The following is a 14008-nucleotide window of genomic DNA, read 5'->3' as shown; positions in this document are numbered from 1 at the left end:
AACCAGGAAGTCACTCCCCCTCTCTCTGTCACACAGTTTCAGAGAAACGAAACTAAACTCTGTCAGTGTTAGCAGTAAAATGGCTGAAGGTGGAGTTTTACTGGATCAGGACCAGTTGAGCTGTGCAATCTGTCTGGATCTACTGAAGGATCCAGTGACTACTGCCTGTGGACACAGTTACTGTATGGGCTGTATCAAGGGCTGCTGGGATCAGGGTGATCATACTGGTGTCTACAGCTGTCCCCAGTGCAGACAGACCTTCACTCCAAGGCCTGTTTTGAGAAAAAACACCATGCTGGCTGAAGTGGTGGAGAAACTGAAGACAGGACTCCAAGCTGCTCCTCCTGCTCACTGTTACGCTGGACCTGGAGACGTGGCGTGTGATTTCTGCACTGGGAGAAAGCTGAAAGCTGTGAAGTCCTGTCTGGTGTGTCTGGCCTCTTACTGCGAAAGTCACCTCCACCCTCACTATGAATCTCCTGCTCTTAAGAAGCATAACCTGGTCAAAGCCACTGGAAACCTGCAGGACAAGATCTGCTCTCATCATGACAAAGTGCTGGAGGTTTACTGTCGTACTGATCAGCAGTGTATCTGTCTGCTGTGTGTGATGGATGAACACAGAGGCCATGATACAGTCTCAGCTGCAGCAGAAAGGACTGAGAAACAGGTAAGGACTGAAACTCTTACACATAACACTCATGAATTTTTACAGTAAACCAGACATCACCTTGGCTCATTTCTGCAATATGTGGGCATGTGACCTGTGTTTTATTCAATTTCATTTTTATATATGAGATATATTTTACTTTGAAATATTTGACTTATTTTTAAAATGTACTGAACAGCAAGTGATAACACAGTAAAAGCAGGAAGTGAATCCAAGTCGGCCCTCTGTGACAGCTCTGTTCACACCCCTCACCCCCTATTCACTCCCTGAATGGAAATCAACACGACTGGAGCAGCTAGTTCACTCACACAGTTTAGAAGCTTTACCTGTAAGACCAGTACATGATACACCCTGACTTGCTGCACATTGAAAACGTATTTTAATCTGGATAATGGTATGAAAAAATCATCCATTTGCAGAAGCAGCTGGGGGCGACACAGAGTAAACTCCAGCAGAGAATCCAGGAGAGAGAGAAGGAGCTGCAGGATCTGAGACAGGCTGTGCAGTCACTCAAGGTGGGTACTGACCAGAGGAGAAGACAACAGCTGGCTGCTGGAAGAGCCATTTCAGGGCTCAGTCAGGGCTCTCCTCCAGTCAGCTAGTGAGGTGCCCAGTGTTGGGCCACTTTCCAGCCCTGTGGGGCTCAATCCCACTGAGCCACACTATAGGGAACAGGCTGTCTGGGGTCCCAGTAAGAGCTGAGTGAAAGGCCTAGTTAAAATGTACAGCCCTTCTCTCTGTGTGTCTCCTAACAGCGCTCTGCACAGGCAGCAGTGGAGGACAGTGAGAGGATCTTTACTGACCTGATCCGCTCCATTGAGAGAAGGCGCTCTGAGGTGAAAGAGCTGATCAGAGATCAGGAGAAGGCTGAAGTGAGTCGGGCTGAAGGACTCCTGGAGCGACTGGAGCAGGAGATTGCTGAGCTGAGGAGGAGAGACGCTGAGCTGGAGCAGTTTTCACACACAGAGGATCACATCCAGTTCCTTCAGGTAACTTCACTGGCTCTCTGACAGTCTGCACTATGTACATTGTCCATACATGGTGAGGAGTGTTTTTCATTTACAAAGATCTGTTACTGACATCTGCACAAGCGTCTGTATTGAGACTATTCCCTATCTGTTTGCAGAGCTGTCGGTCAGTCTGTCTTTCTGTTTGCAGAGCTGTCAGTCTCTCTGTGCCCCTCCTGGTCCTGGAGACCTTCCCAGCATCACTGTCAGTCCACACGTCTCTTTTGAGGCTCTGAGGAAATCTGTCTCTGAACTGAAAGAGCGACTGGAGGACGTCTGCCAGGTGGAATTAGCGAAGATTTCTATAACAGGTTATTTTGGCTGAAATACTTTTATTTTTTATCACAAGGTTTAAAGTTGTTTTTTCATTATAAAAGTTACGCTTAAGGTTTGTACCACTATCTTGTTCTCTGTGCTCCAGTTTTTTTTTACCTTACTAGCACCAGTTAATTTACAGCCCTGTTAAGATATTCATCATCTAATCTTGAGCCATTATGTTCTCATTTCTAATTAACTTATATGGTCTAGTCATGTTTTCAGCAGGTCAGGTGTAGGTGATACCGTGTAAACACCACGGCCCACCGCTTCACACCGCCACTGCTTCCCCTCTGAGGCACTTCCCCCTCCGCTGGTTTCCTGGGGTAAACCCTGGTCAGAGTGGGTTAGTGTTAGCGAGGGACATTCATAAATTAAGCTTTTGGAAATTAAGCTTTCTTCTGATCTGTCTCTTTATAGAGGAAGAAGTCGATAATGACCCCAGGACCAGAGAGGACTTCTTACAATGTGAGTCTGGAATTAAACTTTAATTATAACAATGAAGCAAGACGAGATGTTGAGGTAACGTGAAGAAAAAAATAATTTATATAATGTTCTATATTCATAACTGACTTGCTTTAGGGATCTCATACCTCTTCTCCATGATCAGAATCCTGCAAATTAAGCTGTAGTCATCCTGGTATAAAACATATATAATAATATATGCCCTACAGTAGGGCTGTGTGAAGAAAGTTACAAGAACAATATGGATAATTCTAAAATGATTGAGATCATAGCAATATAAAATTCAGTACAAGAAGAATTGAAGAAATTAAAAAATTAAGTGAAAAGTAACTGAAAAGATACGATCAAGGATAAAAAGCTAAGTGTGCACAAAAAGACATTGATCGAGAAAACATAAAAATATGTAAAATATGTGAAATGTATAAAATATGTAAGAGGAGCTCTCTTCTTCCCCATCAGATTCCTGGCAGCTCACACTGGACCCCAACACAGCAAATCAATACATCTGTCTGTCTGAGGGGAACAGAAAGGTAACCGGTGTGGAAGAGATCCAGCCATATCCTGATCATCCAGACAGATTTGAGCACTCGCCCCAAGTGCTGTGCAGAGAGGGTCTGTCTGGACGCTGTTACTGGGAGGCTGAGTGGAGTGGGAATTATGGGGTTTCTATAGCAGTGTCATATAAAGAGATCAGCAGGAAAGGGCGGAGTGAGGACTGTGGTCTGGGACGTAAAAACAAGTCCTGGAGTTTGCGCTGCTCTCACTCCAGTTACTATTTCTTGCACAATAATGAGAGCACTGAAATCCCTGCCCCCCCGTCCTCCAGAATAGGAGTGTACCTGGATCACGGGGCAGGAACTCTGTCCTTCTACAGCGTCTCTGACACAATGAGCCTCCTGCACAGAGTCCAGACCACATTCACTCAGCCCCTCTATCCTGCGTTTGGCGTTCGTACTATTGGGTCCTCTGTAAAACTGTGTGATCTGGGATGAGGCAGAGAGTGAAGGGAAGATCAGTCATAATTAAAGAGAGAAAAACACTCAAATGAAATAAAAACAGAAAAAACTTCAGGTCTTGGTCACGCCATTCAGGCAGGCACTCTTATGCTTGTGTCCCAGTGTAAAGTATGCATGAGTGCGCTGTAAAATTTCAGTTCTAACTGGGATCACATGCCATCTGAGCCCATTTAACACTGAACATTTTACTGCATAAAGGATCTCCAACCTGATTGAATTATAAATGGGTTAATAAAGAAATCATTTTTTTTTTTTTTTTTTTTTACATTTATTTGTTCCCAACTGGTATAATAGCATGATTTAATTTTTAATTTTTGTGATTTGTTGGGGGTGTGAAGCAGAAAACAATGAAAATGAAATAAAAGTGCTGAATTCATGAAAAAAGGACAAATTGTTTTATTTTTTTCTGTCACAATGTTCATCTCCTGAGTTGTCAGTGATCCAGCAGAACCTCTGGTACTGGTCCAGGTGCATCCCTCAGTAACTGTGTTTCCATGGCAACCGCATCCTAATTACAGTCTCCCTTAGATATGCTTTTACCTGACATTTCATCATACCGCACAAAAAACAGAAATCTGTGAACAAATCTGCTTTTATCTGTGTAGATCTTCACACTGATTTCTCTTTATTATTATTATTTTATTGTTAATTATTATTTATTAAAAATGAATATTCATCCATCCATTATCTATACCCCCTTATCCTGGGCAGGGTCGCAGGGGGTGCTGGAGCCTATCCCAGCGTGCATTGGGCGAGAGGCAGGAATAGACCCTGGACAGGCCGCCAATCTATCGCAGGGCACACACACCATTCACTCACACATTCTTACCTGTGGGAAATTTGGAGTCTCCAATCAGCCTATACTGCATGTCTTTGGACTGTGGGAGGAAACCAGAGGGAACCCATGCAGACATGGGGGGAACATACAACCTCTACGCAGGAAGGCCCAGGCTGGATCCAAACCCAGGACCTTCTTGCTGTTCTGAAGCTGAATCCCTGAAGCTGAAGCTCTGAAGCTGGCTGGGCAGGTTGGTCTGGTGACACAGCTCTGATCACTGTGGGACTTTCCTCTCCTGCTTCAGGAACACAGCTTCTCTGTGTGAAATAAGAGCAGGAATATTCAACCCAATACCGTGTATCTGAGGATCTTCTGAAACGGGCTGTAAAGCTTATAGATTCCTGTAGTGCACTGGTCATGTGAGCACAGATTCTGAAGCACAATCACAGCCTTCTGTGCATTATGGGAAGGATGCCACCATTACCATGTGTGGAATTTGTCAGAGCATCATGGTAATGGCATTTATATGTAGGTAAATGTAGGTATACTGTACAGGCCAGTTTGTCAAACAGCACATTTAGCATTTAAACCTGCAGTGAATACTGCAGCATGGTGCCTTAATCAAAATGACCCATTCACCCATTTTCACCTTTTAAACTACTGTAAATACCTTTCACCTTTTAAACTACTGTAAACACCTTTCACCTTTTAAACTACTGTAAACACCTTTCACCTTTTAAACTACTGTAAACACCTTTCACCTTTTAAACCACTGTAAACATTGTAAGCCGCATTGGGTTGAATAAATAGCTGGAAGAGTTATGGGTATGAATGACTATTCTACCTGTAACATTTCTGTGGGAAGTTTGGAGAACCCAAGTGCATTGTGGGAGACCAGAGCACGTGTGCAGTCTTGCTAGACTTATTAAATAATTTCATGACATCACTGATGCAATGATGACATCAGCATTCATTTCAGGTTTACAAATGATTAATTTTTTTATTTTCTTCACAACCTCATTTTCCCAGACTGCTTGTGGTTTTTATGTGGTCATAGCCACAAGAGTAATAAATGCATTATGGGGATTGTAGTCTTAGTAAGCTGAACTGGAAGTTGTTGCTGTACTTTGCCTTCCTTTAAGCATTTTATCTTACATCTAAAAAAAATTGTAAATACTGTTGTATTGATACTTTAAGAAAGACAAAGACAGCATATTAGTGTGGATTATGGGTAAAATTCCCCATGAAAGAGCTCGCTTGTGACCCAGAGGGTTACAGGTTTAAATGACAGGTGGGGCACTGCCATCGCAGCCTGAAGCCGCTCTGAATTGCTGTGTTGTTCTGTTACAGCTTTTGCTTTTCTGGAATTTACTTCCCGGTAAGCAGGAATTGTTTCATAAGTTAGAAGAATCTACAAATTAATTTTTTGACCTGTATTTCTGAGTACATGTAAGTATGGATCGATTATGGACTGATCTGGAAAAAAATAGCTTTTATCTAAATGAGAAGTATTTATATCACAAAATATCACAATAATGTCCTGTGGGATTAATTAATCATCTATCAATCTATCTATCTATCTATCTAAAAATACCAGTGTTCCTTTACTCCATAACAGATCAAAGAAAGTCAAACATGGACAATAGGAATCTGGAATCTGCACTCTCTGCTCAGCCTGCTCTGCTCAGCCTGGCCTCAGTCCAACACCACACCTCCTGCAGCTGTGGGCTGAACCAGGAAGTCACTCCCACTCTCTGTCACGCAGTTTCAGAGAAACGAAACTTAACTCTGTCTCTGTCAGTGTGAGCAGTAAAATGGCTGAAGGTGGAGGTTTACTCGATCAGGACCAGTTCAGCTGTGCAATCTGTTTGGATCTACTGAAAGATCCAGTGACTACTGCCTGTGGACACAGTTACTGTATGGGCTGTATTAAGGGCTGCTGGGATCAGGATGATCATACTGGTGTCTACAGCTGTCCACAGTGCAGGCAGACCTTTACTCCAAGGCCTGTTTTGAGCAAAAACACCATGCTGGCTGAAGTGGTGGAGAAACTGAAGAAGACAGGACTCCAAGCTGCTCCTCCTGCTCACTGTTATGCTGGACCTGGAGACGTGGCGTGTGATTTCTGCACTGGGAGAAAGCTGAAAGCTGTGAAGTCCTGCCTGGTGTGTCTGGTCTCTTACTGTGAAACTCACCTCCAACCTCACTATGAATCTCCTGCCTTTAAGAAGCACAAACTGGTCAAAGCCACTGGAAACCTACAGGAGAAGATCTGCTCTCATCATGACAAAATTCTGGAGGTTTACTGCCGTACTGATCAGCAGTGTATCTGTTATCTGTGTACGATGGATGAACACAGAGGCCATGATACAGTCTCAGCTGCAGCAGAAAGGACTGAGAAACAGGTAAGGACTGGACCTTTTTAAGATGGTTCATATTATAAAGACTCATTTCACTTTATCACATATCATACTGTTTTAATAGCTGCTCTGAGAATGGGTTGTCAAAGCTTTTTTACCACAGGTGTGTTTCAGTAAAATTGTACAAGGACTTGATCTCAGATTTCAGATCCACAGTGATGAAGTAGAGAGAGTAAGAATCAGAGTAGAAAGTGAACACTGGTCTTCTAAGATATCTTTCATGACCTCATTCTGGAGGAGTTTGTGATAACAGCCATGTAGATATACATATAGATATATAAGTAGTATTAGTGGTAATTAGTAGTATAATGCGAAAGGAACTGGTCTTGTACCCTAAAGGCCACAGTTTCGATTCCAGGGTAGGACACTGCCATTGTACCATTCAGCTATAGATATTCAACCTTAACATGTATATAGTGTGCGTGTATGTGTGTATATATATATCTGAAATTTTATTTCCATCTTGTTTTTACTGTCCTGTTGTTGTTTTATTTTTAATTTTTTGTACATTGCTGATTTGTTACATTACAGGTATTTAGCTGACGCTCTTATCCAGAGTGACTCGCAAAACTTTTACATTGCATCTGTTTATATATATATATATACAACAACAGGACAGTAAAAACAAGATGGAAATAAAATTTCAGATAAATCCAAACATTACAATGGCAGATACAATTGAGTTGTCATCATACAGTAAATATACAATAAATATTGTTTTAATGGGGAAAGCAAATATTTCCACAGAAGCAGCTGGGGGCGACACAGAGTAAATTCCAGCAAAGAATCCAGGAGAGAGAGAAGGAGCTGCAGGATCTGAGACAGGCTATGCAGTCACTCAAGGTGGGTACTGACCAGAGGAGAAGACACCAGCTGGCTGCTGGAAGAGCCATTTCAGGGCTCAGCCAGGGCTCTCCTCCAGTCAGCCAGTGTGGAGCCCTGTATTGGGCCACTTTCCAGCCCTGTGGGGCTCAATCCCACTGAACCACACTGTAGGGAACGGGCTGTCTGGGGTCCCAGTAAGAGCTGAGTGAAAGGCCTAGTTAAAATGTACAGCCCTCCTCTCTCTGTGTCTCCTAACAGCGCTCTGCACAGGCAGCAGTGGAGGACAGTGAGAGGATCTTTACTGAGCTGATCCGCTCCATTGAGAGAAGGTGCTCTGAGGTGAAAGAGCTGATCAGAAATCAGGAGAAGGCTGCAGTGAGTCGGGCTGAAGGACTCCTGGAGCGACTGGAGCAGGAGATTGCTGAGCTGAGGAGAAGAGATGCTGAGCTGGAGCAGTTTTCACACACAGAGGATCACATCCAGTTCCTTCAGGTAACTTCACTGGCTCTCTGACAGTCTGCACTGTGTACATTGTACATACAAGGTGAGGGGTGTTCCTCATTTACAAAGATCTGTTACTGACATCTGCACAAGAATCTGTATTGAGACTATTCCCTGTCTGTCTGTCTGTTTGCAGAGCTGTCAGTCTCTCTGTGCCCTTTCTGGACCTGGAGACTTTCCCAGCATCACTGTCAGTCCACACGTCTCTTTTGAGGCTCTGAGGAAATCTGTCTCTGAACTGAAAGAGCGACTGGAGGACGTCTGCCAGGTGGAATTAGTGAAGATTTCTATAAAAGGTTATTACGGCTGAAATACTTTTATGTTTCATCACAAGGTTTAAAGTTTTTTTTTTCATTATAGAAGTTACGCTTAAGGTTTGTACCACTATCTTGTTCTCTGTGCTCTAGTTTTTTGACCATACTAGCACCAGTTAGTTAATTAAAATTAAGCTTTTGGAAATGAAGTTTTCTTCTGATCTCTCTCTTTATAGTGGAAGAAGTCCATAATGAGCCCAGGACCAGAGAGGACTTCTTACAATGTGAGTCTGGAATTAAACCTTAATTAAACAATGAAGCAAGAGGAGATTTTGAGGTAATGTGAAGAAAGAAATGATTTATATAATGTTCTATATTCATAACTTGCTTTAGGGATTTCATACCTCCTCTTCACAGTCAGATCCCTGTAAATTAAGCTATAGTCATCCTGGTATTAAACATATGGATCATATATAATAATATATGTCCTACAGTAGGGCTGTGTGAAGAAAGTTACAAGAACAATATGGATTAATATAAAAATAAAGTTCATAGCAATAGAAAATTCAGTACAAGAAGAATTGAAGAAATTAAAAAATTAAGTGAAAAGTAACTGAAAAGATACGATCAAGGATAAAAAGTTAAGTGTGCACAAAAAGACATTGATTGAGAAAACATAAAAATATGTAAAATATGTGAAAAGTGTAAAATATGTAAGAGGAGCTCCCTTCTCCCCCATCAGATTCCTGTCAGCTCACTCTGGACCCCAACACAGCGTATAAACAGCTCTGTCTGTCTGAGGGGAACAGAGAGGTGACCTATGTGAGAGAGACCCGGCCATATCCTGATCATCCAGAGAGATTTGAGCGCAAAGCCCAAGTGCTGTGCAGAGAGGGTCTGTCTGGACGCTGTTACTGGGAGGCTGAGTGGAGTGGGGATGGGGTTTTTATAGCAGTGTCATATAAAGAGATCAGCAGGAAAGGGCGGAGTGAGGACTGTGCTCTGGGATGGAATAACAAGTCCTGGAGTTTGCGCTGCTCTCCCTCCGGTTACTACTTTTGGCACAATGCTGAGAGCACTGAAATCCCTGTCCCCCCCTCCTCCAGAATAGGAGTGTACCTGGATCACAGGGCAGGAACTCTGTCCTTCTACAGCGTCTCTGACACAATGAGCCTCCTGCACAGAGTCCAGACCACATTCACTCAGCCCCTCTATCCTGCGTTTAGGGTTCATTCTGTTGGATCCTCCGTAAAACTGTGTGATCTGGGATGAGGCAGCGAGTGAAGGGAAGATCAGCTGTAATTAAATACAGGGAAAAACACTCAAATGAGGCAGCAAATGATTTAAATTAAATTAAATTAAATTAAAGATTAGCCATCAAATGATTAAATCAATGAAATACAAACAGAAAAAACTTCAGGTCTTGGTCACATTATTCAGGCAGGCACTCTTATGCTTGTGTCCCAGTGTACAGCATGCATGAGTCCGCTGTAAAATTTCAGTTCTAACTGGGATCACATGCCATCTGAGTCCATTTAACACTGAACATTTTACTGCATAAAGGATCTCCAACCTGATTGAATTATATATGGGTTAATAAAGAAATCATTTTTTTTTTTTTTTTTTTACATTTATTTGTTCCCAACTGGTATAACAGCATGATTTCATTTTTAATTTTTGTGATTTGTTGGGGGTGTGAAGCAGAAAACACTCGGTCATTTGAGACAGAAAATGAAATAAAAGTGCCAAATTAATGAAAAAAGGACAAATTGTTTTATTTTTTTCTGTCACAATGTTCATCTCCTGAGTTGTCAGTGATCCAGCAGAACCTCTGGTGCTGGTCCAGGTGCATCCCTCAGTAACTGTGTTTCCATGGCAACCGCATCCTAATTACAGTCTCCCTTAGATATGCTTTTACCTGACATTTCATCGTACAACACAAAAAACAGAAATCTGTGAACAAATCTGCTTTTATCTGTGTAGAACTTCACACTGATTTCTCTTTATTATTTTTATTATTAATTATTTACTATTTATTAAAAATTGCTATTCAAACATCCATTATCTATACCCCCTTATCCTGGTCCTGGGGGGGTGCTGGAGCCTATCCCAGTGTGCATTGGGCGAGAGGCAGGAATAGACCCTGGACAGGCCGCCAATCTATCGCAGGTCACACACACCATTCACTCACACACTCATACCTGTGGGAAATTTAGAGTCTCCAATTAGCCTATACTGCATGTCTTTGGACTGTGGGAGGAAACCAGAGGGAACCCATGCAGACATGGGGAGAACATACAACCTCTACGCAGGAAGGCCCAGGCTGGATCCAAACCCAGGACCTTCTTGCTGTTCTGAAGCTGAATCCCTGAAGCTGAAGCTCTGAAGCTGGCTGGGCAGGTTGGTCTGGTGACACAGCTCTGACCACTGTGGGACTTTCCTCTCCTCTTTCAGGAGCACAGCTTCTCTGTGTGAAATAAGAACAGGAATATTCAACCCAATACCGTGTATCTGAGGATCTTCTGAAACAGACTGTAAAGCTTGTAGATTCCTGTAGTACACTGGTAATGTGAGCACAGATTCTGAAGCACAATCACACAGCCTGCTGTGCATTATGGGAAGGATGCCGCCCATTACCATGTGTGGGATTTGTCACAGCATCATGGTAATGGCATTTATATGGAGGTGCTGCTGTAAAATCAAGAACGCCCAGTTTTATGGCTGTTGTTGTTTTGTGATGTACTGGGCAGTGTTGGTTAATATACGCCCTGCTTGTTTACCAGAAGAATGAAGTGAAATAAAGGAATGGTTGCCATGACACTCCCTGTGACGGTCTGCGGTTGTTGCTGAAGTTCTTATGAAATGGATGAAGTGGCTGTGCAGTGGATCATGAAGCTTTATGTAATTCTGATTTTAAAATCCTTTAAAACACAATAATAAAGTATCACTTGACATTAGTGCCACTAGCACGGAATCAGGAGCAGCAGGAACATGGCTGGACTTCACTGCACAGGCCAGTCTGTCAAACAGCACATTTAAGCATTTAAACCTGCAGTGAATACTGCAACATGGTGCCTTAATCAAAATGACCCATTCATCCATTTTCACCTTTTAAACTACTGTAAACACCTTCCACCTTTTAAACTACTGCAAACACCTTTCACCTTTTAAACTACTGCAAACACCTTTCACCTTTTAAACTACTGTAAACACCTTTCACCTTTTAAACTACTGTAAACGTTGTCAGCCGCATTGGGCTGAATCAATAGCTGGAAAAGTTATGGGTATGAATGACTGTTCTACCTGTAGAACCCAGTGCATTGTGGGATACCAGAGTACATGTGCAGTTGTGCTTGACATATTAAATAATTTTTTTATGATATCACTAATGCAATGACGACATCAGCATTCAGTTCAGGTTTACAAATGATGGATAGTGCTTCACAACCTCATTTTCCCGGACTGCTTGTGGTTTTTATGTGATCATAGACACAAGAGTAAGAAATGCATTATGGGGATTGTAGTCTTAGTAAGCTGAACTGGAAGTTGTTGTTGTACTTTGTCTTCCTTTAAGCATTACATCTTACATCTAAAAAAAATGTGTAAATACTGTTGTATTGATACTTTAAGAAAGACATTACATTACATTACATTACATTACAGGCATTTGGCAGACGCTCTTATCCAGAGCGACGTACAACAAAGTGTATAACCATAACCAGGAACAAGTATGACGAAACCCCTAGAGAGAAGTACCGGTCCAAGTACAGGGAACAACCGCATAGTTCAACCTGGACCCTGGTGGTTAAACTGATTAACACTAACAACGAGAACGGCAACAACGCAATCTATGGAAAAATAAAAATAAATAAAAATACAAGTAGTCGTTAAGACTGGCGCATCAACTAAGTCACCTATTAAACAGCTGCCTAGTTACAACCCTAAGTTTAGTCATTTACAGGGGGGGAAGGGATGGGGAGAGGTGCAGCCTGAAGAGGTGGGTCTTCAGTCGTCGTTTGAAATGGGTCACAGTCTCAGCTGTTCTGACCTCCACAGGGAGGTCATTCCACCATCGTGGGGCCAGAACAGAGAGGAGACGTGTTCTGGAAGTGCAGGTGCGAAGAGGGGGAGGTGCTAGGCGTCCTGAGGTAGCAGAACGGAGGGATCTGGCTGGCATGTAGGGTTTGAATATCTTTTGAAGGTATGCTGGGGCTGATCCCTTGACTGCCTGGTATGCTAGAACCAATGTTTTGAATTTGATGCGAGCTATAACAGGCAGCCAGTGGAGGGTAGTGAGCAGGGGAGTTACGTGGGAGTGTCTGGGGAGGTTGAAGACCAGACGAGCCGCAGCATTCTGAATGAGCTGCAGGGGTCTGGTGGCAGATGCCGGTAGTCCAGCCAGAAGAGAGTTGCAGTAGTCCAGGCGGGATAGAACCATTGCTTGGACCAGGAGCTGGGTTGAGTAGGTGGTGAGAAAGGGGCGGATTCTGCGGATGTTGTATAGGAAAAATCTGCATGCCCGGGTTACTGCTGCAATGTTGTTGGAGAGGGACAGCCTGTTGTCCATCATCACTCCGAGATTCTTGGCGCAGGGTGATGATGTCACTACGGTGTCCCCTAAGGAAATGGAAAAGTCGAGGAGGGAGAGGATAGAGCAGGAATAAAGATTAGCTCCGTCTTTCCCGGGTTGAGCTTCAGGTGGTGATTGTCCATCCAGCTCTGTATGTCCCTCAGGCAAGCGGAGATGCGGGCGGGGACCTGTGTGTCCGATGGGGAGAAGGAGAGAAAGAGTTGCGTGTCGTCGGCATAGGAATGATAGGACAAGCCATGGGCAGATATTACAGGGCCAAGGGATCTGGTGTACATGGAGAAGAGAAGGGGACCAAGGACTGAGCCCTGGGGAACTCCGGTGGTGAGGGGACGGGGTGGTGATACCTTACCCGCCCAGGCAACCTGGAAGGAGCGGTCAGAGAGGTAGGACTCAATCCAGTCAAGGACTGTGCCGCGGATCCCTGTTGCTGCCAGGGAGGACAGGAGGGTAGAGTGGTCCACAGTGTCAAATGCAGCGGAGAGGTCTAGGAGAATCAGGACAGAGGAGAGGGAGGCTGCTCGTGCGGCATGGAGTGACTCACTGACCGAGAGGAGTGCAGTCTCAGTCGAGTGGCCAGGCCTGAAGCCAGACTGGTGGGGATCAAGCAGGTTGTTCTCAGAGAAATAAGCAGAGAGCTGGTTAGATGCAGCACGTTCGAGTGTTTTGGATAGGAAAGGGAGGAGAGATACCGGGCGGTAGTTCTGAATGACTGAAGGATCTAGTGTGGGTTTCTTCAGCAGCGGGGTGATGTGGGCCTTCTTGAAGGATGAGGGGAAACATCCAGAAGATAGGGATGAGTTCACGAGGGAGGCGACAAAAGGGAGGATGTCTGGTGTGATTGCTTGAAGGAGAGATGAGGGGATAGGGTCGAGGGCGCAGGTGGTAGGGCGGTGGGTGAGCAGAAGCTGGGAGACTTCAGTGTCTGAGAGGAGAGAAAATGTGGAGAAACAGGGGGCGGAGGACGCAGAGGGGGCGGAGGACGCAGAGGGGGCGGAGGACGCAAGACAGCATATTAGTGTGGATTATGGGTAAAATTCCCCATGAAAGAGCTTGCTTGTGACCCAGAGTGTTAAAGGTTTAAATCACAGGTGGGGCACTGCCATCGCAGCCTGAAGCCGCTCTGAATTGCTGTGTTGTTCTGTTACAGCTTTTGCTTTTCTGGAATTTAC

At 43.9% G+C, this 14008-nt stretch overlaps 1 protein-coding gene across 4 annotated transcripts in view; it reads left to right on the top strand.

The window, feature by feature from the left end:
* The window catches only part of LOC118225964 (tripartite motif-containing protein 16-like), an 890716-nt gene continuing 876708 nt past the window's right edge, over positions 1-14008 (top strand). Inside the window, exons 1-7 of one of the 4 annotated variants that reach the window (XR_004764930.1) lie at positions 2-667; positions 1087-1182; positions 1423-1656; positions 1826-1985; positions 8485-8532; positions 8991-9629; positions 9743-10003. Coding sequence is in view for 1 of the 4 variants with exons in the window: in XM_035415126.1 (XP_035271017.1) it covers positions 80-667; positions 1087-1182; positions 1423-1656; positions 1826-1985; positions 8485-8532 (1126 nt within the window). In the remaining 3 variants the exon portion in view is untranslated. Of the gene's footprint in view, positions 668-1086; positions 1183-1422; positions 1657-1825; positions 1986-2409; positions 2458-2913; positions 3526-3625; positions 3838-8484; positions 8533-8990; positions 9630-9742; positions 10004-14008 lie in introns of those variants that run through there. The other 3 variants (XR_004764931.1, XR_004764929.1, XM_035415126.1) reach the window with 3 other exon arrangements.

Source organism: Anguilla anguilla, chromosome 4, assembly GCF_013347855.1.
Source record: "Anguilla anguilla isolate fAngAng1 chromosome 4, fAngAng1.pri, whole genome shotgun sequence".
Lineage (NCBI taxonomy): Eukaryota > Metazoa > Chordata > Actinopteri > Anguilliformes > Anguillidae > Anguilla > Anguilla anguilla.
This window is presented reverse-complemented; position numbering and strand designations above follow the sequence as displayed.